The 27,935-nt window shown below is 37.5% G+C and overlaps 1 protein-coding gene across 2 annotated transcripts in view; it reads left to right on the top strand.

Moving 5' to 3' along the window:
* The window catches only part of Crybg3 (crystallin beta-gamma domain containing 3), a 106,159-nt gene that overhangs the window by 69,920 nt on the left and 8,304 nt on the right, over window positions 1–27,935 (top strand). For both annotated transcript variants that reach the window (XM_042676666.1, XM_042676667.1), the window contains exons 16-19: window positions 5,253–5,362; window positions 7,453–7,579; window positions 23,776–23,915; window positions 27,646–27,769. In XM_042676666.1, the coding sequence (XP_042532600.1) occupies window positions 5,253–5,362; window positions 7,453–7,579; window positions 23,776–23,915; window positions 27,646–27,769 (501 nt within the window). The remainder of the gene's footprint in view (window positions 1–5,252; window positions 5,363–7,452; window positions 7,580–23,775; window positions 23,916–27,645; window positions 27,770–27,935) is intronic.

The following is a 27,935-nucleotide window of genomic DNA, read 5'->3' on the forward strand; positions in this document are numbered from 1 at the left end:
AGAAATTTAAAAAAAAACAGTGACAAACGTGAAAAACAAAAATATAAAGCAAAAATAACAATAAAACTCTTGTTTACATTTCTTGGAGTTCATTTCAGTAAACATCATTTCATATGATCATATACCTTTGTGATCCTCTCCTAAGAATATCCTCCTTTGGTCTCACTTTGTAAATGTTTTAGTCCTGTTTAATTTATCATGTCCAAGTATAATTTTTTTTGTCTTTTACTGTGCAGTGTGTTTATAAGCATTTTCTAACATGAATAAACTATCTTGAGTAGAAAGGCTTTGAACAGGACTCATTTGAAACTGCTTATTTTTGAGTTTGGAACACATATTAAACTTCCTATTCTTTTCAGCTTTCTTCCCTCCAAACTTCTGCTCTTTTTTTTTTTAATGGACTTTGTTGTTTTGGATAGATTACTGGGAGGATTTTCTTTAGAATATTTCCAGTTAAACTTGAAGAGAGAGGAAACAGTAGAATATGCCCAATGAAAGCTCCATTTCATTTTTTTCCAGATATATCTCTGTTGATCTTGTGAAATGTCTCTGCAATCATAATTGGTGATAGCCAGATATTTAGTAACATGTGTACAAAGCTTCTTTTGTTTACCCAGAGTCAAAACTCTTGTTATTTTTTAGTTGGCCAAATTTTCAGCAATTTTTCTAGTTTATATTTACCAACATATAAACAGATCTTCACTGTGTTAACATGGGTGTTTTCCATGTCTGAAGAGGAAGGAGGCAGTTATACTTCAGGGTTCAAGTCACAGACAGAATTAGAAAAAAATAGTAGTGATTAAAGTGGAACCTCTACCTGAGAGGGGGGGATGATTCAGGAAATATATGTGTACAGAGATTAATGTATATCATGAGGGTTACAATAAAAGTACTGTTGGTTGTTTTGTGTTATGATGAGTCATATCTTATTTGGGAAACTACAAGCACACTGTCTTTTATTGAGATTCTCCTAAAGCTGAAGATTAGTCACTAAATTTAATTACATCTCAAGGCACAAGATCATTAGCTTCATTTTATTAGCTTTTATGTTTTTCAAAGCCAAGCTTACACTGAACAGTGTATGGATTATCTACATGTTGCTATCATCTCTCTGCTTTAACAAGGCCTATATATTGAAAATGATGCTAGATTAAATATATCTCATTATAGTGAATTTAGGTTTTAAGAAGTTGTGGTCAGACTCTACTCAGTAGAAATTCAGGCCAATTCCTCTCTGATACAAGCAGGTACTTAGCATTCCAGGGCTCTTTTCCAAGTGCATTTTCAAGTAAAATTCTTTAAATATTGAGCCCCTGTTCTATTTTGTATATAATCTCTAGTTGAGAAAAAGGAATGAGATGTTGGGTTCTGTTAGATAATTTAACCTTATTGAATGCTAATGCAGTGGCAGACAATGTAATAGTGTGGACACTCTTTAAAATTGGAGGATAGGGCTAGGCATACCGTTTAGCTCTCAAGAACTTGCCTAGCATGTATGAAGCACTGGCTTCAATCCCTAGCAGTGAAGTGAGGGGGAAAATTGCACATAAGGGTAGGAAATGGCAGTCTTTATGGTGCTACAACCAGATAATCTTCCTAAGTCTCAAAGTACCAAAACTCTCAGGCAGAGTGATTTAAATAAAGTCTTCTATGAGCTGTGGAATAAAATCATTAACGCATATGTAATAGATATAAGAAATATGTGTACTATCATAGATAAACACAAGGTATGTTGCAGTCAACAGAAAATAAGATTTTCTTTTTTTTTGGGGGGGGGGGTCTGGTCGTGGGGAACTCTGGGCTTGGGCGCTGTCCCTCAGCTCTTCAGCTCAAGGCTAGCACTCTACCACTTGAGCCACAGCGCCACTTCCAGCTTTTTTCTTTTTTCTTATGTGGTGCTGAGGAATCGAACCCAGGGCCTCATGCATGCAAGGCAAGCACTCTACCACTGAGCCGACTTCCCAGCCCAATAAGATTTTTCTTTATGTTACAATTTGCAAGTGTGTATGAGGGAGATCCAAAGTGTTGGATAAAATATAATTTAGGGACAAAAGTTTTCTTTGAAGTTATTTTGGTATTAGAGCAAATAAAATGCCAGGACACATTATTATTATAGATCTTATAGGAAAAAGAACTGAAATACTTTCTCTGATATTTGCTCATATGACATCTGTGAATTGATTGCCAATACATAGTTACTGCTCCAGCATCACCATTGTGAGATGACATCACCAATGACAGATGACATTGTGAAATAATCAATTACTGATTATTTACTAAACAACTACAGTGCCTGGAAATACTTTTAAAATTTTATGTCCTTTTTCTTCATTCTCTCTATAGATGTCTAAAAGAAGGTTTTATTATGTTATTGTATTAGTTTAATTGCTTCTTGCGCTGATTGGGTATAACACATAAAAACCATGATTATTCATTTCAAAGAAGATGGTGCTGATAGTGTGGAATAAATTGAGCATGACATGTGTACTTGGTTAGTAATTCTTAGAATTTTTTAGTTTGTCAGGTTCGAGGCTTACTACCACATTTTTTCCATAAGCGCAAATAACACAGTAAAGCCCATTTCTGCAAAAATCATCATTATACAGAGATAATTTTGCTTCATGGTGTAGTTTAAAGGGGTAGGAAGAAATATAAGAATGGATGTGAAGTATGTTGCCATCCAGTGTGATAGGCTCTTTAAAAAAATTATGTTTCTACTCTTTTCTCCGTATACTTTCTTGTATACTTCTATTTGGAGGAATGATAAGATTGAAATATATTCATCTGACCCAGAGGTGATAAGTGTAAGAATAAAATGATTGGAAAATAACTAACTCATCAAAAAGTAAAAACTACAATTGAAGTGCTACAATTAATAAGGAAAGGGTTGATTTTTAATGTTCCGAGGAGGGTATTGAAGTGTTGTCTTGTGAGGTACTACTTTTGTGGTATTAGTCTAATTTTGAGTAGGCCATCTGCTATATATCATGTAAGAGGTAAAAGGAAAATAAAAATTAAGAATTAAACCTAGTTAGAAAGTTGTTATTTTTAAGTAGTTGTATAAAGGAGGTGCTGTTAATAAAGCAGTATATGATTTCAGTACATCTTGATCAGTAACACCCCTTCAACATTCTCATCCTTCTTCTACCCACCTCTTTTTTTCTTTTGGTCAGTCGTGGGGCTTGAACTCTGGGCTTGGGCACTGTCCCTCAGCTCTTCAGCTCAAGGCTCTTGAGCCACAGAACCATTAGTGGTTTATTGGAGACAAGAGTCTCACAGACTTTCCTGCCTGGGCTGGCTTTGAACCGCAATCCTCAGATCTCAGCTTCCTGAGTAGCTGAGCCTCCAGCACCGGCTCCCACCTCTTTTTAATTTCATTTTCTCTTTCATTGTCTCCCCTCGGTCCCACCTCACCCCTCTTGGAAGTACCCATTTTCTGGTGCTTTGTTGGGCTTTGACTTTGTCTTTCTAAAAAATTACACTATTGGACATCTCTATAGTGTCTCCTATACTTAATTCATTTATAACAATGTACATACCACCTAACATGTTTACTCATAGAAACCTAGCTTTTGAAGAACAAGAATACTTAAAACCATCAAATCAAAATGATAGTTTATAGCAAATTTCTGTGCTATATGCATTTTAATTCTGAGTATGAAGATAGAATGCTAGAGGTAGCTATAAAATATTGACAGAAGTCTAGGATTTGACATTTTATGGTTTCATGCTGAAATGCTGGAATATAAACCTCCAAACCTCACTTGAGTGGCCCAGGTTTTAACCTAAGGCCTTCTTGCATGCAGGTCAGGCAAGTGTGATGATAACACTGAGCTATATCTCTAGACCAAAATATAAACCTAAAATTCATCACTCTACAATTATTTCAACAAACTGAGTACACATGAGTGAGACAGCTGTGGTCTATATTCGCATGTGTTTCTTTTTTAATTCTTGCTGTGAACTTAGATAATATAGGGAAATTTTTCATGCACACTTGCAAGTTAAAAGGAATTTACTTTATAGCCTCACCTTTGATAACCTTTACATTTAAAACCATGTCTCGTTTTGCCCTCTCTCTTTCTTTCTATCCCCTGTGTCTACTAGAAAGAAGGACCCTGTTGGAAACTTGCTACAATGGAGATCCCAAATACAGTGTGGTTGCACAACAGGAAGTCCATGTTGTGCTAGCCACAGTTGCTGGGGATGGGGGTGGGGATTGGTTATGTCACCTCCCTGGTTTGGGCTGACCTTTGATAATCAACACAAAGTCAGAGCATAATGAGGTAGCCAAGAAACAGTTCCTCTGAGAAGACTCTGGGGAAGATGAGGAGGGGAACATGGGTTGCTCATGTTCATAGACAGCAGGAGTAGGAGAAGCAATAATGCTGTAGATCATTCACTATGATACATTCTTTGCTACAATGCAGGTCTGCTGGTGCAAGGTGGGTCTATGGACCATTCTTTTTCAAACCTTCAGAGTACTATGAAATATTTATAGGGCTCATTATTTTTTGTTCTTATTTGGATTCAAGCATATTAGACTTGCTCTAAAGAGTAATATCGCTGAGATTTCATAGATTTTTCTTGACAAAAAAGACTGGAAATATAGTCTATAGAACTATCTGCTATATGTTTAAGTTATACTTACAAGGAAAAAAAAAAGCTCTAAGGTGAAATTCACGACCCAGATGTCTTTGTTCATCATAAATCTTCCACTAATCCCATCATTATTATCTGATCTACCATCTGCTCCAAAGCCCTTCCAGACACTCCTGCTTTCTTCCTCTCACTTTTATTAACTGTGGATCTGGAAGATTTGGGGAGAGAAAAGGCATCTCCACTCTTCATACCAATCCAAATCTCTTTCTAGGATAGCACTTAATTGCTTCTTATTTTACATATCTAATCTCACCATAGGAGATAACAGTACTTCAAACAATGGAAACAAAACACATTTTAATGCCAGAGGGATATTGTCTGATTAGTAAAGTTGTTTTCTGGCCATCTGTGCTCACAATTTGGTACAAAAGATGAGTGAAACTGGTAAATAAGTGGTGATATCTCATTTTTGGAAACTTGAGAAAGCATGATTTTAAAGAGAATGTCATCATCCTTAAGATTAATTCATTGATAGTAAAGCATGAGTAGTACTCTGTTGAATTCTTCTAAGTATATTGAAGGTTTTTCTTTGCTTGTCATGATGTTAAACAATTATCTTATGTTTAACTATTATTATATTGTTCTTGTAGCTCAAAGTGTTCAATAAACCAGGGTTCCAAGGAGAATGTATAGATTTTATAAAAGAAATCGCTGATTTTGATTCATTCACACCATGTTCTTTTAAAGTACTCCGAGGCTGGTAAGTACAGTTAATGAGTATTTTGTGCAGTTACTTAATGATGATATTTATGCTTAGAGAGATTTGCTGTTTTGCATTTGCAGTAGGATTTAATTTTTTCTTTCTTAAACATTGATTACTTGCTTTCTACCCTTTATTCATTTTGCTGAATTTGTATTTTCAGTGCATAAAGATGAAAATAATGCCTACTAAGCAACTTTTGGAGCATTGTAATGATTTTAATGTATGACCTTAGGTAGATTGGTTCAGCTTCTGAACCCCACTTTCCTCATCTGTAAAGGAACAGCAATGATAGTACCTACCTCAAAGGATTCTTACAGACTAAAGCAGAATTCTTACGAGGGACTTAAGTCCCGTGTTTATTAGCACTTTGAAAAAATATTGGCTCTGTACATCTTCATTCCATACAGACAGGATAGTAAATTTTAGTGTCAGGAAGCATTTATAATCCAGAATTAACCTCATCTAGCTATAGATATACAGATATATAGATATACAGACCTAGAGATCTTAAAATATAGGACTAGAACTTAAACATGACGAATATAAGTTAGTGATAGTGAAGCATTTTTTACTCAGGCTCTCCCTTCTCAGAAGGTCATGTCTGTGCTTTGGTGATTGCAGTATTGAATGTAGCTTACTATTTAGGATTCTTTTTTTTTTTTTCTTTTTTTTTTCTATTTAGGATTCTTGAGATATATATCTTTTATTTAAAAAAGAATCCATTGACTAGCCAATGCAAGTGACAGATTTTATAAACTCTGTGTGATTTTAAAAAGTCTGTCTAGGGCTGGGAAGGTGGCTCAGTGGTAGAATGCTTGCCTTGTATGCATGAGGCCTTGGGTTTGATTTCTCAGCACCACATAAGCAAAAAAAGTTGTAAGTGGTACTGTGGCACTAGCCTTGAGCTGAAGAACTGAGGGACAGTGCCCAGGCCCAGAGTTCAGGCCCACAACTGACTAAATAAATTAATTAATTAAAATAAAAAGTCTAACTTCAAGCAGGGCGCCGGTGGTTCAGACCTATAATTCTAGCTACTAAGAAGGCTGAGATCTGAAGATTGTGGTTTGAGGCTGGCCACAGCAGAAAACTCCCCTTTAGACTCTTATCTCCAGTTAACTACTCAAAAACTGGAAGTGGGGCTGGGAAGGTGGCTCAGTGGTAGAGCGCTCGCCTTGCATGCTCAAGGCCCTGGGTTCGATTCCTCAGCACCACATAAGAAAAAAGCCGGAAGTGGTGCTGTGGCTCAAGTGGTAGAGCGCTAGCCTTGAGCTGAAGAACTGAGGGACAGCGCCCAGGTCCAGAGTTCAGGCCCCACAACCGGACCCCCCCCAAAAAAACAACAAACAAAAACTGGAAGTGGCTTGAGTGGTAGAGTGCTTGAGCTCAAAGAGGCTCAGGGACAGTGCTGAGATCCTGAGTTCAGGCCTTACAACACACACACACACACACACACACACACACACACACACACACACACATCTGGCTTCTATTTATTGTGAACAAAAGCTCATCATTAAGAAATGATATATTTTTCTTTTATTGATAATTGATATATTTTTCTTTTAATGATATATATATATATTTCTTTTATTATTTTCCAAAAAAGAACTAATTTGGTAAATTATTTGAAGATCACCACAATTCAATGAGGTTTTTGTACTTGAATGTACTAAAGAAAGAATGGCTTTTAGCATAATACAAATGCTTTTTTATTTCAAATTTTAGCTCTATTAGAGTGGGCGATTTGTGGGCAACTCATCTAATCTTTCTAATTTTCTGTCTTGTTGTACATAAAAATTAGGATATGCCTTTAACTCAAGTACTGATGCCACAGTAAAATAATAGTATATACAAGTAGTCTGTTAAAGCTATAAATAATTTGTGAAAAATATATGTAAAATAGTATATTGAATAATCCATGAATGTTTCTTGTCTCAGGTCTAGCATATGGCAAACAGTCAATAAATGACAGGTAGCTCTTTTATTAACTGGTGCTATTTAACACATCTACTTCTATCTCAGTTTTCATGAGTATGAGCCCACACTGCCAACTGAATATAAATTGACTGAATGTCTGTCTTATACAGTTGGCTCCTGTATTACCAAGAGGATATTTTTGATCATCAGTGTGTATTAGAAGAAGGCCTCTATGCTGATCTTAGTTCCTGTGGTTGTCCAGCATCTAGAGTCAAAGCCCTCAAGCCCATTGACTACGTGAGTACTCGAATACATAATCATGAGACTTTCTTTCTTGTCCAAGTTAATTGTGTAAGAATCTGGAGACCCTTGAAAAATCTACATTTGAGCTCAGTTACATAACCCATGGTAAAGTTGGGTCATCTCTTGGAACCTCAGCTTCCTCATCTGTAAAGGAGGGCTGGTAAAAATAACCTACCTAACAGGATTCTTACCAGAACTAAATAAAATAATGTATGTGAAAGGCATAACTCTACAATAATAGATAATAAAAGTTGAAAGAAATATTTCAGGAAGAAATAAAAATATATTAAAATACAATTACTTTTCATTGCAAAATTGAGGTTTATTCCCACAAGTCAACTAAAATGTCTGTATTCTCATTTCTTTTTTTTTTTTTTTGAGTATGAATGCAAAGCTCAAGGATTGTAGACCCATGTTTAAATCCCCAATTGATACTTTAATCAGTTTGAGTAACATTGGTAGCTTCTCCTTTGTTATCTGTAACAAAAAAAAAAGACAGTAAGACTAATGAATACTAAATGGATGATGATTTTAAAATCCATACAATTACATATATCTACAAAGAACCTAGCTACTTTAATATTCTATTAGATGAGCCATAGGAAAATTTACTGTTTCGTTTTGCAGTGTAAAGAAATCATTGACCACCACTAGAACTGTTTAAAAAAATCGGTGTTGTGAGAAACCAGGGATTTTTCTGCCAGGTGTCTGCAGAATTATCTGGTTCATCTTTAGGCTTACATTTATACAGTTAGCAGACTCTTCTTCCCAGATACTTTATTCAGAATTATAAGTGTGAGAAAAGCAAATTATTGCTCTGGGCTATTAGGGTTGAGTTCCTGGTCTCCAGGGTCAGTGTAAAGGAAGTGGTAAAGACCTAGGAGATTTCCAAGGTGTATATATATATAATGATTCTTCAGGGACATGTCTAGTGAAAGCCTGGGACATGTACAGAGTTGATTAGAAGCCCAGTGTAATAGTGTGGCCAAAGCTGACTCCAGGGATAATGACCATATTCAGATTCTTTGATCTCCACTTAGGCAATGTCATCTCATTCCACATGGCATTCCTGAAGAGAGTATTCTTGGTATCAGGCTAAGAATAGAATCTTGGCTGGGAGACAAGAATAGAAATAGACTCCATAGTCTCTCCCAGTGACCTTACAGACACCAACTTGAAAAGAGTAAGTGACTGATGCTTCCTTTCTGTCAGAGGAAGGCTACTAAAAACAAACAAACAAAAATATTGTGAACTGCCAGTCTCCAGATTTTGTTAACACTGAAAAAAACATTGGAAAGTCATTCACTTTTACCAAGAAAGGAATTTTTTTTTCTATCTCTTTTTCTTTCTTTTTTTTTTTTTTATTGTGAAAATACTGTACAGAGGGATTACAATTACATGGGCAAGATAATGAGTACATTTCTTATCAAGCATTGTAGCCTCCTCCTTTGTTTCTCCTTCCCATCCCTTCCCATCCTCCCCCCGCCCCCCCACCCAATCCTTCCCACACGCCCCACCCCCACCCCCACCCCCACCCGTACCAAAGTTGTGAAATTCATTTTCGACATAATGACTTATACATCTCATTGTTGCAATGGATCCACCTGTATCCCTATTTAAACGATTTGTTTTTCCCCTTCCCCTCCACAAATCATACCGACAAAATACAGTGAAAGCAGGGGTTATACTGTGGGGGAGGGACATACAAAGCAACAAAGAAATCATCTTATAAATGTGTTAGAAACAATCACATGAAAGAAAAAAAAAACATTTGAATACGTATCTTAGGGTTCATTTCCCTAACATCACCTTTTTTGACCTTTTCTGCTTGACTCAGACATATACTAGATATTGCAAATAAGGGAAACCATGGGACCTATGTTTCTTTGGGCCTGGCTTACTTCACTTAATATAATTTCAAGAAAGGAATTTTTAAAGCAGGGCAAATTAATAGTGGTATAAACACCAAAAGCTAATGATACTGGCATAAATATGGAAGTACTTTCTTTATATATATATTTTTTATTGTGAGAATACTTTACAGAGGGGTTACAGTTATATGAGTAGGATAATAATTGAGCATTGTTACCTCTTCCTTTGTTTTTTCCCTACTATCCCTTCCCTCCCCAACTCCTCCTTCCCTCCTCCCCCCCGACATTGTAAAGTTCGTTTTCAACATAGTGTCCTGTACATCTCATTGTCACAAAGGGTCAACCTGCATCCTCATTTAAGCATTCTGTCATATCCCTTCCCCTCCCCAGATTACAAAAATATATATACAAGATGCACAACATGGAATCAAGTACAGTGAAAATGGGTTATACCGTGGGGGAAGAACATACAAAAGAAACAAAAGAATCACATAGTGCATTATCAGTACATTAAAAACAATAGAAAGAAAGAAAAAACCATCTGTGTCCCTGTCTTGGGGTACATTTTGCTTAACATCATCTTATGTGGTCGTACGTACATAGCCTTTGACTTTCTCTGCTTGTCCTAGACATGTACTAGCCATTGAAAACAAGGAACCTATGTTTCTTTGGGCCTGGCTTACTTCACTTGATATAATTTTTTCCAAGTCTTTCCATTTCCTAACAAATGGGACAATGTCATTATTTCTGATGGAGGCATAGAATTCATATATCACATTTTCTTGATCCATTCATCTACTGAGGAGCATCTGGGTTGGTTCCATATCTTAGATATGGTGAATAATACTGCAGTAAACATGGTTGTGCTGGTAGCTTTGGTATGTTTGGCAGTAAACATGGTTGTGCTGGTAGCTTTGGTATGTTTGGCATGTTTGTGATCATTTGTTTAAAAGTGAGATCGCTGGATCATAGGGGAGCTCTATGTAGAATCTTTTGAGGAACCTCCATATTGCTTTCCAAAATGGCTGAACAAGTTTACACCCCAACTTCTGTAGCCATAAAAGAAATGCAAATCAAGACAACTTTCAGATTATACCTCACCCCAGTTAGAATGGCTATAATCGATAAATCTAGTAGCAACAAATGCTGGAGGGGATGTGGCCAAAAGGGGACCCTATTGCATTGTTGGTGGAAGTACTTTCTTAAAAGGATTTTTCCCCCATCTCTTAATTCCATGAAGTAAACCAACTAAGTTTCTGAAAAGGAGGACATATTAAAAACAGAGTCAAAATTAGTGACTTACTATTTTTCTTTGATGCACTATAATTCTTTTATGTTTCTGAAGTGGAAAACAAATAAACCTAAGACTGAGAATGTACTGAGAGACATGTTAGTTTGTGAATTGTCTCATGCAGTGAACATTCCTAGTTTTGGTCCTTTTGAGTTAGGCATTGTGGGTCAAAGTGCTTGTTGACAAGGACTTAAAATCTATGGTCTTTCTCCTCCAAAACCAGTTCAAGAGTGTATTCAGTTTAATGTAAGAGCAGTGCTTTGGTGTTTTATTTATTTATTTATTTATACTTTTTCTGGGTACATTTTAAGTCCATGAAAGATTTTTTGTTGAAAGTGTGGTAGGGTAGCCGGGGAGCTGTTAAAAAGTGAAAGGATATCCAATCAACAAAATCCTATAGAATGGCCATAAAGGGATATTAGTAGATAATAATTGTGTTTGTGAAATAACCATGCTTCACACTGTTGAGTCAGACCTAGGGAGACAGATGAGAAAACCAGGGGCTCAATTTAGTAATTTATACTAAGTCGATTCTAATTATTGGACTGATTAAGAAGTCCTTGCAGGACATTCTTTTCCTCCTGTCTGGAAGAACATAGGAAACTGACTAAGTATCAAGGTTATTATTGAGCATAATAAAGATTTGAATAAAATGAATATCTTGAGATTACCTTACCTAGTCCAACAGTTTCCTCCACAGAAGAGATGTATCCTCCTCTCCTGGTCTCAGCTACACATATCTTCCAGTTTTCTTCCCTTCTTTCCCTAGACAGGTAAATACACTCCATGTTTGCTGCTTCTGTGTTTCTTCTTGCATCCTCCTCCTCCTCCCCTTCCCTCTCTATTTGGGCACTGTTTGTACTTCGGCACTGTTAGGCCTTTTTTCTGTGAGTATGTAACTACTACATACTGCTCATGCCATAATCCTATGCAAGATTGTGAACATCATACAGGAAATGTTTCTACCTTGTTAATAACGTGAAGTGTGTGTAAGCTAATCTGTTGATTTTTCTTTTGATTTAAAACTTGAGATTCTGGGCTGGAAGGTGGCTCAGTGGTAGAGCGCTTGCCTTGAGCTGAAGAGCTGAGGGACAGCGCCCAGGCCCAGAGTTCAGGCCCTACGACCGGACCCAAAAAAAAAAAACAAACAAAAACTTGAGATTCTGTAGGTGTTGGCGACAGTTGGGATAACATCCTATGAGCTGGGGTTCTTGTTTTATAATGGTATTGTATTAAAGTCTTAAGACTTCATTTTCATCCATGATCAGGATGTTTTACAAATAGCAGTTTGCGCCAGGCTAACTTTTATTGGTGCAAATGGGTGTTACAGTCTGGAGATCCCAGCACAGGTAATTTGTACTATTGCAGTAATTTAAGAAGGAAGGGAACAGGAGCATGGTTCCCTCCTCTCAGGGCCCCAGAGCAGTCACTTATTTTATCTAGGCCTCAGTTAACAAGAACAAGGATTTTCAAATCTTTGACAGGTTTTAGTTCTGTTACACATTACCATCTAACTAGATATGGAAAAGAATCTATCCAAAGCCACGCATTGGCTACTCACAAGGCTGAAATCTGAGGATCATGGTTCAGAGCTAGCCTGGGAAAGTAAGTTCTTATGACTCTTATCTCCAAATTAACAATCAGAAAGTTGGAAGTGGAGCTGTGGATCAAAGTGGTAGAGTGCTAGCCTTGAGCAAAAGCACTCAAGGACAGTGCCCAGGCCTTGAGTTAAAAAAAAAAATCTGTCTAGTCTGAAGTTTCACATAGTCTGAGAGAGTTATGCTCTATAACCTTTACAACAACCCCCAGATTCTCAAAAGTTTATAACAGAGGATGTCTATTTTCTTCATATATTTTCTCAGTAACTTCAAAGCAATTGTTGCCTTTTACTTCAGGTTGTAAGTTTGAGGTACTTTTGCTGTGTATTTTGTTTTGTGGCCAAGCTGATGGGAATGCTCCCAACTGGGGAAATATCTGTTTTCCTAACAGTGGGAGGGAATGAGACAGACAGACAGACAGACAGAGAAAAAGAGAGAGAGAGAGAGAGAGAGAGAAACAGAAAGACAGAAAGAGGCAGAGACACACAGACAGAGACAGAGACACAGACACACAGACAGAGACATAGACAGAGGTCCCAACTATGTAGTTACATTCAATATTTCTGCTTAGTCATAATTATATCCATTCATATTCTGCCAAAAGCAAGTTATAAGTCTAATCCTGACATCAGTGGACAGACTAGATCAGTAAATCAAGGGACAAAGTAAGTACATTCAATCTACCATAACCATGTAAACCATGATATTCTGTGTTATCAGATACTTAGAAATTGTAGATGTTAAAATTTTAGTAATTCTGTGTAGTATTTTTTTTCTTTGCCATTGTAACAGACTAAATTCCTTTAACAAAAACAACAGTGAAAGGTTGTTGGTATTAACTTTTAGTGAAAACTTGGAGGTGGTTTAGTGTCTACCAAATGAAGTTTGTAGTAGATAAGAAGTAGAGGAACCTGCTCCAGAAGACCAGTCCCACAGTTCCTTTCATCATTCTTTTAGAATTCTGACATCATCAGTTAATTTAATATTGGGAAATCTGATGGTCTTTTTTAAATTAAAAAAAAAAAAGTCATAACAAAGTAAGTGCCCTAGCTTGGGAAACATAAACTGTAAGGATCAGGATTTGTTGTGTTTTTTTAGAATGTTCTTCACAAGATATTATTTACAGAAAACATTGTGCATCTGACAACACATCTAAATATTAATTTTAAACTACTGTGAGTTTCAATTGATTGTTTCTCTTAGGGTTTCACCAAACTTGGTTTGGTAATTCTGTTTAATGATAGTTACAAGAAGTGCTTGTGAGATGAAAGAGATTGAATGTCAGGCTTAATGAAGCTTAAGTGTTTTGTTGAAAACAAAGTTCTATATTTAGAAATAATCACACTGAGTATAAAAGAGTAATTAGATGATAAAAAAGGCCGAAGCTGATGTTTGAGTAATGGGCATAGTGGGCATAGGTTCCATGAATACAAACCCAGACTGATTAGTAATTTTGCAGAAGAAAGTTTAAAGTTGTTTTTGTTTTTAGTTTGCTTTGACCAAAGAAAGGTATGTAAAGTGGCTTCTTTATGTAAGTACATAAATATTGTAAGCTTTACATAATCACACTGCTAAATATACACTATTCATTTATAAATATTGTATATGTATCATGTACCAAATTTGGTGCTAAGTAATGAATACAAAAATTGAACAATGCAGATTAGATAATAAGATAAACTCATGTCATCAACTTTGACTATCCTTTTACTCATAGTATTTCATATGGTAAAATTACCCCCAGACAGCCGTTGTTGGCCCTTTTTCTCTTGTACCTGAAAATGTCCACTATCAATTAACTTCAGAGCTCACTTCTGTCAATACAGATGAATCCTAAATCTGTGGATTAAATAGTACTATTCACTGAAGTCCATTTCCATATTCCTTGTAGGTCTTTGTCATCTGGTTGTCTAGCATCACATTTACTCTCTTAGATATCTTCTTTATTTCCTTATTGGTGCTGAAATATACTACCATTACCTTCACCACCTGATCATACAACCAAGGCCTTCATTTTGATTCTTATGTGGTTTCTAATATCCTGTCAGTAACTATATGGGGCAATTCTATTCTCATAGTGTGTCTTGAAATTTTATCATTCTTTATGATGACTTTTAAACCACTTTTCTTCATGTATGCTCTTCTTTCTCCAGTTCTTATTTGAAGCTTTGAGCATGTAGCCTTCTGATAAAGGCTAGGTTCTGAGGTCAGTTCCAGAATGCTTTTCCATGATTATTGCTCAATTTTATCCATGATTTTTTTCACAAAGTACTCCTTTAGCTCTATTTAATTTCGCTTATTAGAAACAAAATGCACCTTTTCCCCCATACCTGCATCTTTTGAGATTCAAATTTAAAAAACCTCAATTCTAGAACCCTGTAAAGGATCCTCATGCCTAGAAGTAATTTTTATCTACCCAGAATGTTTTTCTCTCTGAATCTCAAGATGTTTTTCACTCTCTATGTTTTATCACATCTACTAAACCTGTAAATTCATTGAGGGTAAGCTCTATATGTGTAGCTTTGAATTCTGTCACCTTAGATCCCTTCTGCTTGGGCTTAAAGAAATCAAGAACCCATTATATAATAAGTAGATTTACTAATTCAGGCATACCTCAATATATATATATTTATGTAGATATATAATATATACTTAAATAAATTTATTTTTCCACTTCTTCATGCATTGTTTAAGAAGAACTGTACTTTGGAGTTTTCATAGGCGTCTATCTTACTTAGCCAGTTCCCATAGTAGCTTTGGAAATTGATGGATATGGATGGGAAACTAATGTTCTTTCAAAAGCAATTTACAGCTGCCAGCTGTTTGACAAAATGCTATAAACTTAAACTGTATATGCAAAGAGTAGTTAAGTGTATATATGGGAGAGCAGGTCACGTGAAAAACTGCTGATGGATCTAAGAAGTTAAATGTGAGTTTCAGATCAGCATGTAAGATGTATAAATGTTGGCCCAGTAGTATGGTAGGGACATTGCTTTTATTGTGTTACCATGGGAACAGCAGTCTGCTCAGTGCTTTAGCTAATGGCCCTATGGTGGCTTGCCATGGAAGTTTGGCCTTCTTTGAAATAATAATCCTATCCTGGCAGCTATCAGCAGGCAAAGCCAAAGAAACATTGTAACAAGACTCTGAAGAAATTGTGACTATGATGGCATAAGTGTTCTTAGGAGGTAGAAACAGTATTAACAAGACAATTATTCATTCTGTGAAAGGGCAGTAATAGAGAGGTATAGCTATTGTCCAAGACTATAAATCCAGAAGAATTAGAACCATGAGTTTATGAAGTATATATAAATAGTATATATAGCAAACATTATACTTTCTAGTGGAATATTTAAAGCAGTTTCCTTTAAAGTCAGGGAGAGGTGTCTGTTGTCATCACTTCTATTCAGCAGTACTCGGGAATCCTAGTACGAAGTCCTGTTTTCAATTTTCAGTACTACAGTCCATCAATCAATAAGTAACTAAATAAATGAGGTATAAATAAAGAAATGAAACCATCAGGAACATCTAATAGTTATATAATTTGGGTTAACCCATCTAAACTTAGTAATGTAAAGTTGCTAGAACTGATATAAATAGTGATTGAACTATGGCATACTTAGGAATAAATTTTAACACTAGGCAATAAAATATGGGAAAATATGTAACACAGAGATTGAGAGTCTTTTATAGATGAAAAAGGCTAATACTATAGATTTTTGTTGTCTCAAGTAAGCACATTTCCAGACAAAATGTTTCTAGTTTTTCTTCTTGTTGAGAGTTCTGAAGGGTAAAACATTACAAATGAATTGGTTTGAAAAACAATTGTATCCAGAATGGCCAACATAATTTTTAAGAAAAGATGTGTCAGGGGCTGGGAAGGTGGCTCAGTGGTAGAGCGCTTGCCTTGCATGCATGAGGCCCTGGGTTCGATTCCTCAGCACCACATAAGCAAAAAGAAAAAAGCCGGAAGTGGCACTGTGGCCCAAGTGGTAGAGTGCTAGCCTTGAGCCGAAGAGCTGAGGGACAGTGCCCAGGCCCAGAGTTCAGGCCCACGACCGGACCCCAAAAAAAAAAAAAAAATGGATGTGTCAGATGACTTACCTTACCAAACACACTCTTGTCAAACAGTGTAACAGTTACAGTTTCTGTAGTGGGTATTGGCCGAAGAATAAATGGAGCTGTGGAATAAGGGAGCGTAGAACAGATGTGCGGCTGTACAGAAGATGAACAGGAGGTGGCAGAAATTATATCACAGTGAAGTGCTTTTGAAATAAATGTCATCGAGACACTTATTTACTCAGAAAATGATAGTTGGAACCCTACTTTATTGCAGACATAACCTAAATGTGAAAGGCAAACCACAACTAGAGGATAATATACGAAATTATCCGGTGACGCTAGGGCATGATAGATTTCTGTAAACACAGAAAGCACCAATCATTTAGAAAAGGGTAAAGGCAAGCATATAAATTTTCTTGGTGTTTGTCTTATTCTGTTTTCTACTGTAACTGGATTCTGTAGAGTTAATAATTTATAAAGTAAAGAAAATTGATTTGGCCTACAGTTCTAAAGGTTGAAAAGTTCAACATCTGTTGTGGTCCCTCTTTCTGGTGGGCACGTTAGGGTAAGTGCAGAGCATCTCTTGGAGTGAGAAACTGAGATTCCTAGCTCAGGTCCCTCCCTCCATATAAAGCTGCAGACTCATTGGGTTAGAGCCCCACCCAGAGAGACTCATTTAACCTGAATTATTGCCCAGAGATCCCACCTCCAAACCCTGTGGTTTGATCAAGTTTCTGCTTTATTCATGCCTAACAATCAGGATTAAATGTAATACAAATTTTGGTAGAGACTCCAACCGTAGCACTGCCATAAAAAGTGAGTAGTAGCTCAAAACAACAGAAATTTACTGTCATAATTCTGGAGGTCAGAAGTCTCACATTGGTCTTATAGTAAATTAGAGTCTTGATAGCAATTGTTATTTCTGGTGATCTCTACAGAATAGACCATCTCTAGAGAACAGACTGTCTTTCTTCTGGATTCCAAAGACCATCACCAGCTTGTCTTGATCCAGGGTTTTCCTCCATCTTTAAAATGTAATACTACAAACTCCGCTTTGATTTATCCTTTGACTCTATCCCTCCTGCCTCTCTTGTAACTGGCCTTACCTGAATAATTTAGAATAATATCCCCATCTCAAGGTCCTTAGTTCTTTTTGTATGTGTGTGCTACTATTGGGACTTGAATGTGGGGCATTATGTTCTTGTTCAGCTCCACTTTCTTGATTATGGCTGGCACTCTACAACTTATATGCCTACAAACTAGCATTTTGCTGTTTGGTTGGAGATGGCATCTTGAAGTTTTCTCTGCCAGGTTTAGGTCTCAGCCTCCTGATTAGTATCTATCCTGCATCACTTAGAATAATGCCAAATATTAAGTACTATATAGGTTAATTATTCCTATTATTCTCACAAAATATTTCAGTCACTGGGCTGGAGAGATATGAATCTTTTGTCTTTAATTTTAAATTTTCATTTATATAATTTATTGAAATATTCTTTTTCTTTCATAACCATGTCCCCCCCTTAGAAACTCTTTGCATGGCTTAGACTTGACCTGGCAAAAATGTCCTTTTCCTATTGAGAGTCAAGAAGAGCCTTCAGCCCTGCATGCCTGGCTTTCTTCTCCTTTAACATGGTCTGAGACCATGACATTTATAGAGCTCAAATTGTAATCAAGTTCTGGTGGCTTCTGTTATTCTTGGAAAGTTCAGATTACTTTACCATCTGTCTTCCTACTTTCATATTTGGGATATTGCATCATAAAATATGATTTTAAAATCATTTTTCAGCACTCTTTATTTTTGCTTAGCTATTAGTCACCCTTCCCCCACCCTGCCCAGATTAGCACTGTGTTAGCTTTCCTAATCTTCCTAACTTTCAAGTCCATGTATACATTGAGTACATTTATACATTTTATTGTACTAATAGATTAAAACATTTAAATTAAAGAAATCAAGTTCAATGTAGACCTATCACTTAATAACTGGAAGGCAGTTAAGAAGCCCCTTCCCCCATTAATTTTAGAAACCTTCGGTAGATAAAAACTTTGATAGATGGACTACATGATGATATCTTTCTATGGTTAACAGAGCTAGGTTATTCCTCTATGTTAGTGTACTTACTGGCCATCCTTCTGCTTTGCTTGATACTGCCAGCTAATGTTATTTGCCAGTGCATCTAACACTCCTCTTAAAGTGCACTTCCCCCAAATTCTTCAAAATATCATTACACTCATCCTTGTCTACATTCTTCTGAATTTGCATAAATCAGTTTTGAAGAAATATATTTAGATCATTTTCATGGACTATTCTGTCAAACTTGTCATCTTCCACAAAAAGAAATGCCTAGAAGTAGAAGTGCCAGGTCACAAGACTGTTCGGGGGCCAGGGCAGCCTTCCCGATGATTTCTCTGGTCTCCAAAAGGAACAGGATGAATGCTCACAGATTCTGTTTTGCTTAGAATAATAAATACCATTTAAATTACATCCTCATACTGAGATGTTATTTTTTTTTCTCCTCTGAGCTACAAATGTTATACTACTCTACCATTGCCTCTAATGTGGGTGTCTGTTATGCTTAGCAATTCAGTCTCTTCACTGAGGAGACTGCTTGTTTTTGATTGTGACTCTTGTCTAGTCTCCTAGCCTATCTGCCTTTCCTTACCAGATCTCAACTCAAGTAGAAGTAAGCAAAAATGCTATTTTATATGTTTTTATTGTAAAAATGGTGTATAGAGGGGTTACAGTTACATGAGTAAGGTAATGAGTACATTTCTTATCTTGCATTGTTAGCTCCTCCTGTGAGTTTCCCCTACTATCCGTTCCCTCTCCACCTCTCCCAACTCCTCCCTCCCCGCCTCCAGTTCATTTTTAACATAGTGTCTTGTACATCTCATTGTTACAATGGGTCAACCTGTATCCTTATTTTAGCAGAAAATGCTATTTTCAAAACCTTGTAAGGATATTTTTTTAAAAAAAGCCTTAACCATAAAGTCAGAAATCAAATCTTACCTGTGGATTTTGATTGTTTCCTGACTTTCAGTTACTTTTATAAACTATTGTGACACTTCTAATTTTTATTTTGCACTTGGGAATGATCAATAACTCAATGACTTGTAATGAATTTGCATTCCTGTCTCAGTCAGCGGTTTACTGAAGGAAAACAAGTGCTTCTACACAGTCTATTGACTTTCCTACTTTACTTTCCAGTGGTTTCTAAGTCCTACATCTGTACCATCTCATATGAGACCAGTAGTCATATGTGGATATTTAATTTTAAGTGTAATAAATTCAGTCTTTTAATCACATGAGTCATATGCCAAGTCCTCCTTGGCCACCTCTGGCAGGTAGCCTCCATATTGGAAAGCCAGGTCTACCATTTGTAGTGTATGCAAACTTGAGCAAGGCCTTTCTCATCAGCAGGCAACCTCAGTACAGAGACAACAGAGAATGACACATTTGCTTACTTTAAAGGGAAGTTTCTCAGCATCCTTTTCCCATCCTTCATTTCCATGGGAAGTACAGTTCATGGTTTCCAGTGTGGTCCTTTCCCTTATTTATGGGTTCTGGCCAGTGGTTCTGAACTGATGGAAAGGGCAGATTGGACTTCTCACTCCTCTTCCAGAGTCATCCCTCTTCTATCATTGTTTTTTCTGTGCATTGTGACCTTCCATCGTATCCAAGAGAACATTCACTTGGTCCCACCTCTTCTCTTCACCAAATTGTCTAGTGTGTACATCCTGTCAGTTATTTCTCACCACTTGCTTCTCACAGTTACAGCACAGATTCACCACTAATTTCTGACATACCACTGAAACAGTGCTCATCAAGGTTGATGTCTGTTCTTGACTGCCAAACCTAAATAGCTTTATTGCTGTCATTCTTAATTCATTGTTGCCAGAAGGTTGGATGGTATGGACACTCTTTCTTACAGTTTTCTTTTAGTAGCATAATAAAAACAGCTCTGCTTTAACTGTCCTCTGAATGTGTTTGGTTAGTCCCCTCTGAGAGCTAACTTTCTTTTATCACACCTACTGGTGTATATCAGTTCAGGAATACCCTCCCTTCTTTCACTCCTGGCTGTCTAGTGGTTCTCTAGCCTCTGAGTTTCCAAACCCGTCTTCTGTGCCTGGTTTTTCCCTTAACTCCAAAAATGTCCAGTGCATTTTGGTCATCTTTTTTAAGGCTATTCTGCCTCTTGCTCACCATGAAAACATCTAGTTCTAATCCTGAGTTCTTAGCTCTGGAGCAGGCTTTTCCTTCTGATTTCCTTACTGATTAAAAAATATGCCACTATTCTCCCAGCCATAACTTACATTTTTTTTTTTTTGTATATTCTAGTTGTCTTAGTATGTCTACTTTGCCATGTGGAGAGTTTCCCCTGGCTATATCTTACTTTTAACTTCTTCCTCTCTGACCTTTCAGATCTAGTTCTTTTATTCATTGGCCTCAAATATTTTACCAGTTCATTCATAATCTTTGCATCTCTCTCTCCTTTACTTGTATTGTTGTCAAAATTTTCTGAACACTATTTTAAGACACACACACACACACACACACACACACAAACACACACACACAGTTAAGCACTGGTGGCTCACCCCTATAATCCTAGCTGCTTAGGAGAACAAGATCTAAGGATTGAGGTTTGAAGCCAGCCCAGGCAAAAAAGTCTCTAAGACTCTTTATCTCCAGCTAGTCACTAAAAATCTGGCAATGGATCTGTGGCTTAACTGGTAGAACATTAGCCTTTAGCAACAAAGCTCAAGTACAGAGTTTAGGCACTGAGTTTAAGCCCCAGGACCCACCCCCTCCCCACACACACACATGAAAAAGAAACAAACTTCACACATAGTGCAAAGATGTGTATAACAATTACTAGTTTAAATTTAAGAATAAGTAATATATTCCTGTGATTAAAAAATCAAAATTACCAGGAGACATTCACTGAAAACCTTCATTTTAACCTACCCCATTCATATCTTATGTCTTTTCAGATGCTATATTCCAACAAGCAAGCACTCATGAGTACTGTTTTTTTTTATTTGTTTTTTTTTTTCTAGAAGAATAGTCAGTGTATGTAAGCTCATAATTTTTTTGTCAGTGCATACATTTCCCTTTCCTGCAGTATGGTTGCACATGAAGTAGGCTATCTTAATACTATCCTTCGCTGACTCTGAAAAACTGGATCTGGTCCTTTATTTGGTAGTTTCGAAGACAAAGAGGGAGAACTAAAATAGCAAAGATTTAGGGAAGAAAAGATAAGCAGAGCTCTCACTTGACAGGAGGGATCCTCAGGGTTGGTCATCACCTGAGATTGATTTCATGGAGCTCAATAAAGTGTCTCTCCAGGAGCATTGCATAATTTCTGAGATCAATGGACAGTTCTCCAGCCTTATCAGTCCCCAAACTGTTAATCAGAGGCTCCACTCAGCCTGCACATGCTTTTCACCTGCCTAGCTCCTCTGCTTAGCCACACACCTCAGGCCTGTTGTTCACCTGTTAGACTTTCCAGGGCAATGAGCCAGGATTCCAGTGGCCTGAACTACTGCTCAAGGCCACAATGAAGAAGGCAGAAACTATACGGCCAGGGGAACCTTTGCATTTGCTGCCTAGCCAGGCTCTTTTTCTGCTCCCCCACTTTGTATTTGGTATTAAGTAAAATATATGTTAGCAATATTTCCATCAAGAGTTCCTCATTACTTTTTACAGTTATGTAGGATTCTTTTGTGAAAATTTTCATCATTTTTTTAACCAGTCTCCTCTTGATGGACATTTAAATAGTCCCTCCTCCTTTACTATTCTAGACACTATAGCAAGGAATGATTCTCATACAGTTGATTTTTGCTCTGATGCAAGTGTATCTGTGAGTGCTAATTGTTTTTTGATAGTTTATTTACTGTCCTTTGAACATTAATAAGTCCTTCCATCCAGTGTGTTGTTTCTTGTATAGGTAGCTAGATAACCCAGCCTCATCTTAGTCAAAAGTCAGTTCAAAAGCTATCAGGGACTTATCTGTATTAACAAATCCGTTTCTTAACTCTAAATTCAAGAGGAAAGCAGGGAATTAAATACAGAGTAACCACAGTGCTTCTTGTTGGACTCCATATACTTTAGAAGGGCTTCAGGCCACGTCCCTAACATCCCATGGGTTTCTATGCCCCTTGCTTTTTCCTGTTCTTTCTCCTCGCACCACATCTGCGTTCGGGATCTTTTGCATCATGGAAGACAGCTAAGACACCAAATGCCTATGCAGCTTCATAAATTTCTGCTTGCTTCTGCTAAAAACAAAATAGCCTTCTACTGAAGGCTATTTCTCACAAGGATATTTTGCTCTAACAAATCACCTAACCTACCTATTAGTTAAGTAATGCCCCAAACACAAGGGATCATGCCTTGTTTTGATTTGTCATTCCCTAAAGTCTCTTAGCATGGTGTCCTGAACATACTAATGAAGGAAAAAGTGTTATTGATTCTATTCTTGTCTGACACGAGTTGAAGGAATACTTAATTTTAATGGAGAAACTATCCTTTTCCTTAGGCAGTCTTGCTGTGTTTTAATGCAAGAATGTCTTTTGGGCTGATGGCTTGTAGCTGGGCAGAAAAATGTTTACATGCACAGGGTTCTGAATTCAATCCTGAGCTTTGCAGGCAAACAAGACCAGACTTCAGTTGAGTTATATCTAATTCTAGCAAGAAAGATCAGGTCAGGCTGGCCTAAGCTACATAGGAACTCAATGCTGGCTTGTGTTACTCAGTGAGACCCTGTCTTTAAAAATGTATATAGATGTATTTAAAAGTTTAGATTTCATGAAGGCTTGCATTTCCAGCCACTGCTTCTGTGATAGCCTTGGAAATGAGGGTGCCATTCCATTCTGTCATATTTTTTCTGTTGTCAACTCAAACTATCAGCAGCAGCAGCAGCAACAACAATATGTGGTCCACAACGGAGTTCCACAAAACTTCAGTAATCAACCTGGAACCAAATGTTACTGTGTCGTTTTTATTTTGAGATGAAGATCCCTTTTCTTTTTTAACTTTTAAATAATGAACTTTATTTTGAAATCCACCCACCTCATATGATACACATGTTTCCCTATTAATAATCTCAGAAACTATGCTTAGACTACACCATGCAGTTTGCTGAAGATTGCTTTTCTGTAGATTCAATTTTAATGTACAAAATAGTGAATACAATTATTAGCAGAATCTAATGTCCCCCAATGCAGTTTTGATACTTCCGTCTTTAGAGAGAACGGTGAAGACAGAACTTGAAAATGGATGACTCCCAGATAGCCTGCTTTCAGAATGGGATTTTGCTGAAGTATGACACTCTTTATGGCTTTATGTTCTCTGATTTGTGCTATTAGGTTTTTGAAGAACCCTCCATCAGTCTTTTTGCTTTGGAACACTGTGAGGGACGAGAGTTACATCTCGAAGAGGCTGTGAATTCCGTTTTGAACAAGGACCTGCACTTCTATACCCAGTCTGTGTGGGTGAAAAGCGGACTGTAAGTACATGTCTCTGTTTTAGGACAGAGTTTCATGGCTGCTTATTTCCATATGTGTGGTGTTTTGATGTTACACTATTCTCATTCATCTTTATCTCAATGCAGATTGTGTTTAAGTAAACAAACGCTGAACCACATCAGTAGGTAGTAGCTGCAGTAGTAGGGGATAAGATTCCTTTGGGGGAGACAGCTGCCATCCCATGTGTCATTCATTTGTTCAACCAGATGACCTTCCCTGACTGAATGCACTTTCATTAAGTCAACAGTTTTGACTGTGAATACCATTGCCTATGTAAGCAAGTGACTAAGTGCAGGACTAAGACTGTTTTGTTGTATTTTGATTTGACAGCTTTATTCTAGAGCAGTTCCCTGCAGGGCAGTCATTTTCATGAGGATCATATTGTTTGACATAGCCTGCTTACAAGCGACTTTGTTTAGTTAGGTTATTGGGATAGATCCGGGTTGCATAGAGCTTGAACTTAGATAATATGGGTATTTGCCTTAAGGAAAATAAAAGTTTTTAGTACAGAACTGAGGTATGTACTTGAGTTTTTGTTTATAACAAAAATTGTGAGAGGTCTGCCTGAAGTTGAGGTTACTTTCTTCCTGGAAAATCTGCCTCTTGGGCCATTTTTGAAAACTTTGGCATACAAAGCAGTTCCTACTTCTGCATTGCTGGTGTGTAGTACTAAAAGTTATCTAAACACACACACACACACACACACACACACACACACACACACACACACACACAGAGTTCTTGACGACTAAAATAAAATTGGCTGCTTTTATTTTTCATGGCTTTTAAAGTATCAGATAATCAACTCAGCTTGTTTAAATATCTGAGGATAATCAAGGAAGCCAGGAGGATAAATTGAAAATTAAGCCAACTATCATAATAAGTGACTTTTCTATTATTCATATGTATTATAGCTTAAGTTTTCTCCTGCAAAGCATTTACATGGTTTGGGGTTTATTCATACAAATGGATTTCTCTCTCCTAGCATAAGATTCTAGGATATTACTTACTACTTAAGTCCATTTGAACTGAATTTTAACATCCCTGTGGTGTTAAGACATTCACATTTTTCTACTCATTTTTTATATTCTTGAGTTAAATTGATATTTGACTCACACTGATTTTTATTTTTTACTCTTTTTTGGAAAACTGGTGCTCTTTCATCTTGACAGTCTATTGTCTTTGGCTTATGAGCCACCCATTATTCTAGATTCTCTATGAAAAGAACTGCTGCACAAATTAAAGAAGAATGAGGGCTGTTGAAAGACTTTCTTAGGCTGTAGATCACTTACAGGATACAATTTAAAGCATAACCATCTACCCTCAGTGACAAGTTGTTTTCTTGAATCCCTATTTTATGTCATGTCTTTGATCTATGATGATAATGAGGGCCATGCTTTAAAGCATTACCCCACACAGCCTTTTCACCTGTGGAAATCATTAAACTCAATATATAACTAGGTGCATTTATTTAAAATCTTGCCCTGATTTTATAACTCACTTATTTCAAGAATCTAGAAGCTTCAGAGATGGCTATGCCCTTAGACTTTTACAGGCAAGATGAAGATGGGAGAGTATCTATCACCTATCCCATTGATCTGTCCACAAGATGGCCAGGCCTGATTGCTTGTTGAAGGGACACACAACAGACTTTTCCTTATAATAGTTTAGTCATCTCTACCCAGGCTTTCACAGTTTTCATACATCAAGCTTTCCTCAGTACATTTTCTCCCCACAATTTCATGCCCAAACCAATCTACAAGCTCCTAAGGAGTATTTCCCTTTCTAAGTGTAAAGAAGTTTTCATTTGGAAAACAGAAGGACTGATGCCATAGCCATCACAGCAACCCTGGAGTAGTCAACTTCCCAATACTATAACAAAATATCCGGGACACTTAGCATAGAAGAGACTTGTTTGGCCTCTTGGTTCTGAAGGTTCCAGTCCAAGAATAGTGACCTCATTGCTTAAAGCGTCTGGGAAATATATCAGGGTAGGAGCATCAGATGCATATATTATAAGCCAAGATGTAAGAGGAAGAGAAATGTGTTTGGACCTCACAATTCTCTTCCAGGTCATGTCCCTAATGTTCTAAGTGCTTCCCCAGTAGGCACTGCCTCCTCAAGGTTCCAGCCCCAGTAGATCCATGCTGGAAGCTAAGACTAACACATGAGCCTTTGGAAGACATTCATCCAAACCATAGAAAGCCCTTGACCATGTGTGAACAAGTTCCTGAGGACTAACCCTCTAACAGTCTTTCCTTGGTGCTCAATAAGCTCAGCTCCATGGCTTTGCATCTCTTGGTTCAAAATGAGGCAATCCCTAATGCAACACCAGCTGCCTGGTCCAAACCAAGGAAGACAGCCCCTTCTCCTGTCACTCTCGTATGGCTGTCAGCTGGGACACTGAGTCCTGCTGAGAACTTGGGTGCGCTTGTCAATCTCAGCCTTTTTCCTTAGTGTGAAGCTTGGCAACTACCCAAAGCAGGGCTCAGCAGACTTTTTTAGTCAAGGTCCATATAGCTTTTTCACACTGCCATCTTGCCATAGTCAGCCTCTAAAGGGAAGAGTTTATACCTATGTGCCACTCTATATATCTAGAGACTCCTGGCTGAGGCCCCAGGAACCTCTACACCCTAGCACAACTTAGATTAAAGGCGAAGGGTATTGGAGAGGATTTGTGAAGGGGAGCACCTTCGAAGTAAGAGAGGGGGATCTTCTTTGAAGTAGGCTTTGGTGACTTTGAGAAATTATGGATGGACTTGTGAGAAAAGATACATCGGCAAGAGATTCAGTTACACATAAGGCCTTGAAGTGCACATGACAATTTCCTAAGGGCCTCTTGAATAATGATAGGGAGATTATAGTCTTGTCGTTGAATGTTAAAATGCTATCAGAACAGTGAGAATGCACCCAAGGCACAGCCTGTACACATGTTCAGGAAGACACAGGCCCCCAAGGGTCCTAGGAAGCCAGGGCTGTCCACCAAAGCTTCATCATCCAAGGCATTCAGCAAGAAGGCAGAGGCCAGGAACTAGGGCTGGGCTGCCCAGAGATGGTGTTTTGTTTTGTTTGATCTTTTATCCCCCAACAAGCCATCAGGCTATTTAATTGTAACTTATCAATAAAGAGTACCTTTTCTGTTTTTTCTCTCTCTCTCTCTCTCTCTCTGTCTGTCTGTCTCTCCACATATACACCACACACACACACACTCACACAAAGATGGGGCTAGAAAGGTGGTTCAGTGGTAGAATGCTTGCCTCGCATGCATGAGGCCCTGGGTTCTATTCCTCAGCACCACATAAAGAGAAAAAAACCATAATTGGTTCTGCGGCTCAAGTGGTAGAGCACTAGCCTTGAGCTGAAGAGCTGAGGGACAGTGCCCAGGCCCAGAGTCAGACCCCCTGCCCTCCCCAAAAAGAAGAAAAGCTATGAGAAAAGTGTTTGTGCTCTAAAGGAATATAGAGTTTCTGACTTAGATACAACTTTACTTCATTTTGGTAGTAACCTAAAAGGAATCTGATCTTCTGAAGTCCAATTGACTTTCTCCAAAGCCTTCTTGTTTGCTCTATTAGGGAAATAGGGAATTCTACCTTAAATCTGTAACCTCAGAAATTGTAAAGAATGGACCCATAAGTATGGTAGCAGAGACTTTTGCCTAGATTCCTTTTTGTTGTTGTTTTTTATTCTTTTTTCTTTACTACTTTCTTATAGATGGATAGCATATGAAGGATCCAATTTCTTGGGAAGACAGATTCTACTTGAACCTAACGAGATCCCAAACTGGACAGAGTTTAGTGGGTGGAAAACAATTGGTTCCCTCCGTCCCATGAAGCAGGTAAGGACCAAAGAACCATGAGAGTCAAGCCACTTGATTTTCTGGTAGAAATGTTATAAACCACAGTACTTTATATATTGGCCATTTAATTTAGTTTGCCTTTTTTTTAATTGTTATTGTTAAGGTGATGTGCAGAGGGGTTACTCCTTACCTAAGTCAGGTAAAG

Source organism: Dipodomys spectabilis, unplaced genomic scaffold (assembly GCF_019054845.1).
Source record: "Dipodomys spectabilis isolate Male_0828 unplaced genomic scaffold, ASM1905484v1 ptg000032l, whole genome shotgun sequence".
Classification (NCBI taxonomy): Eukaryota; Metazoa; Chordata; class Mammalia; order Rodentia; family Heteromyidae; genus Dipodomys; species Dipodomys spectabilis.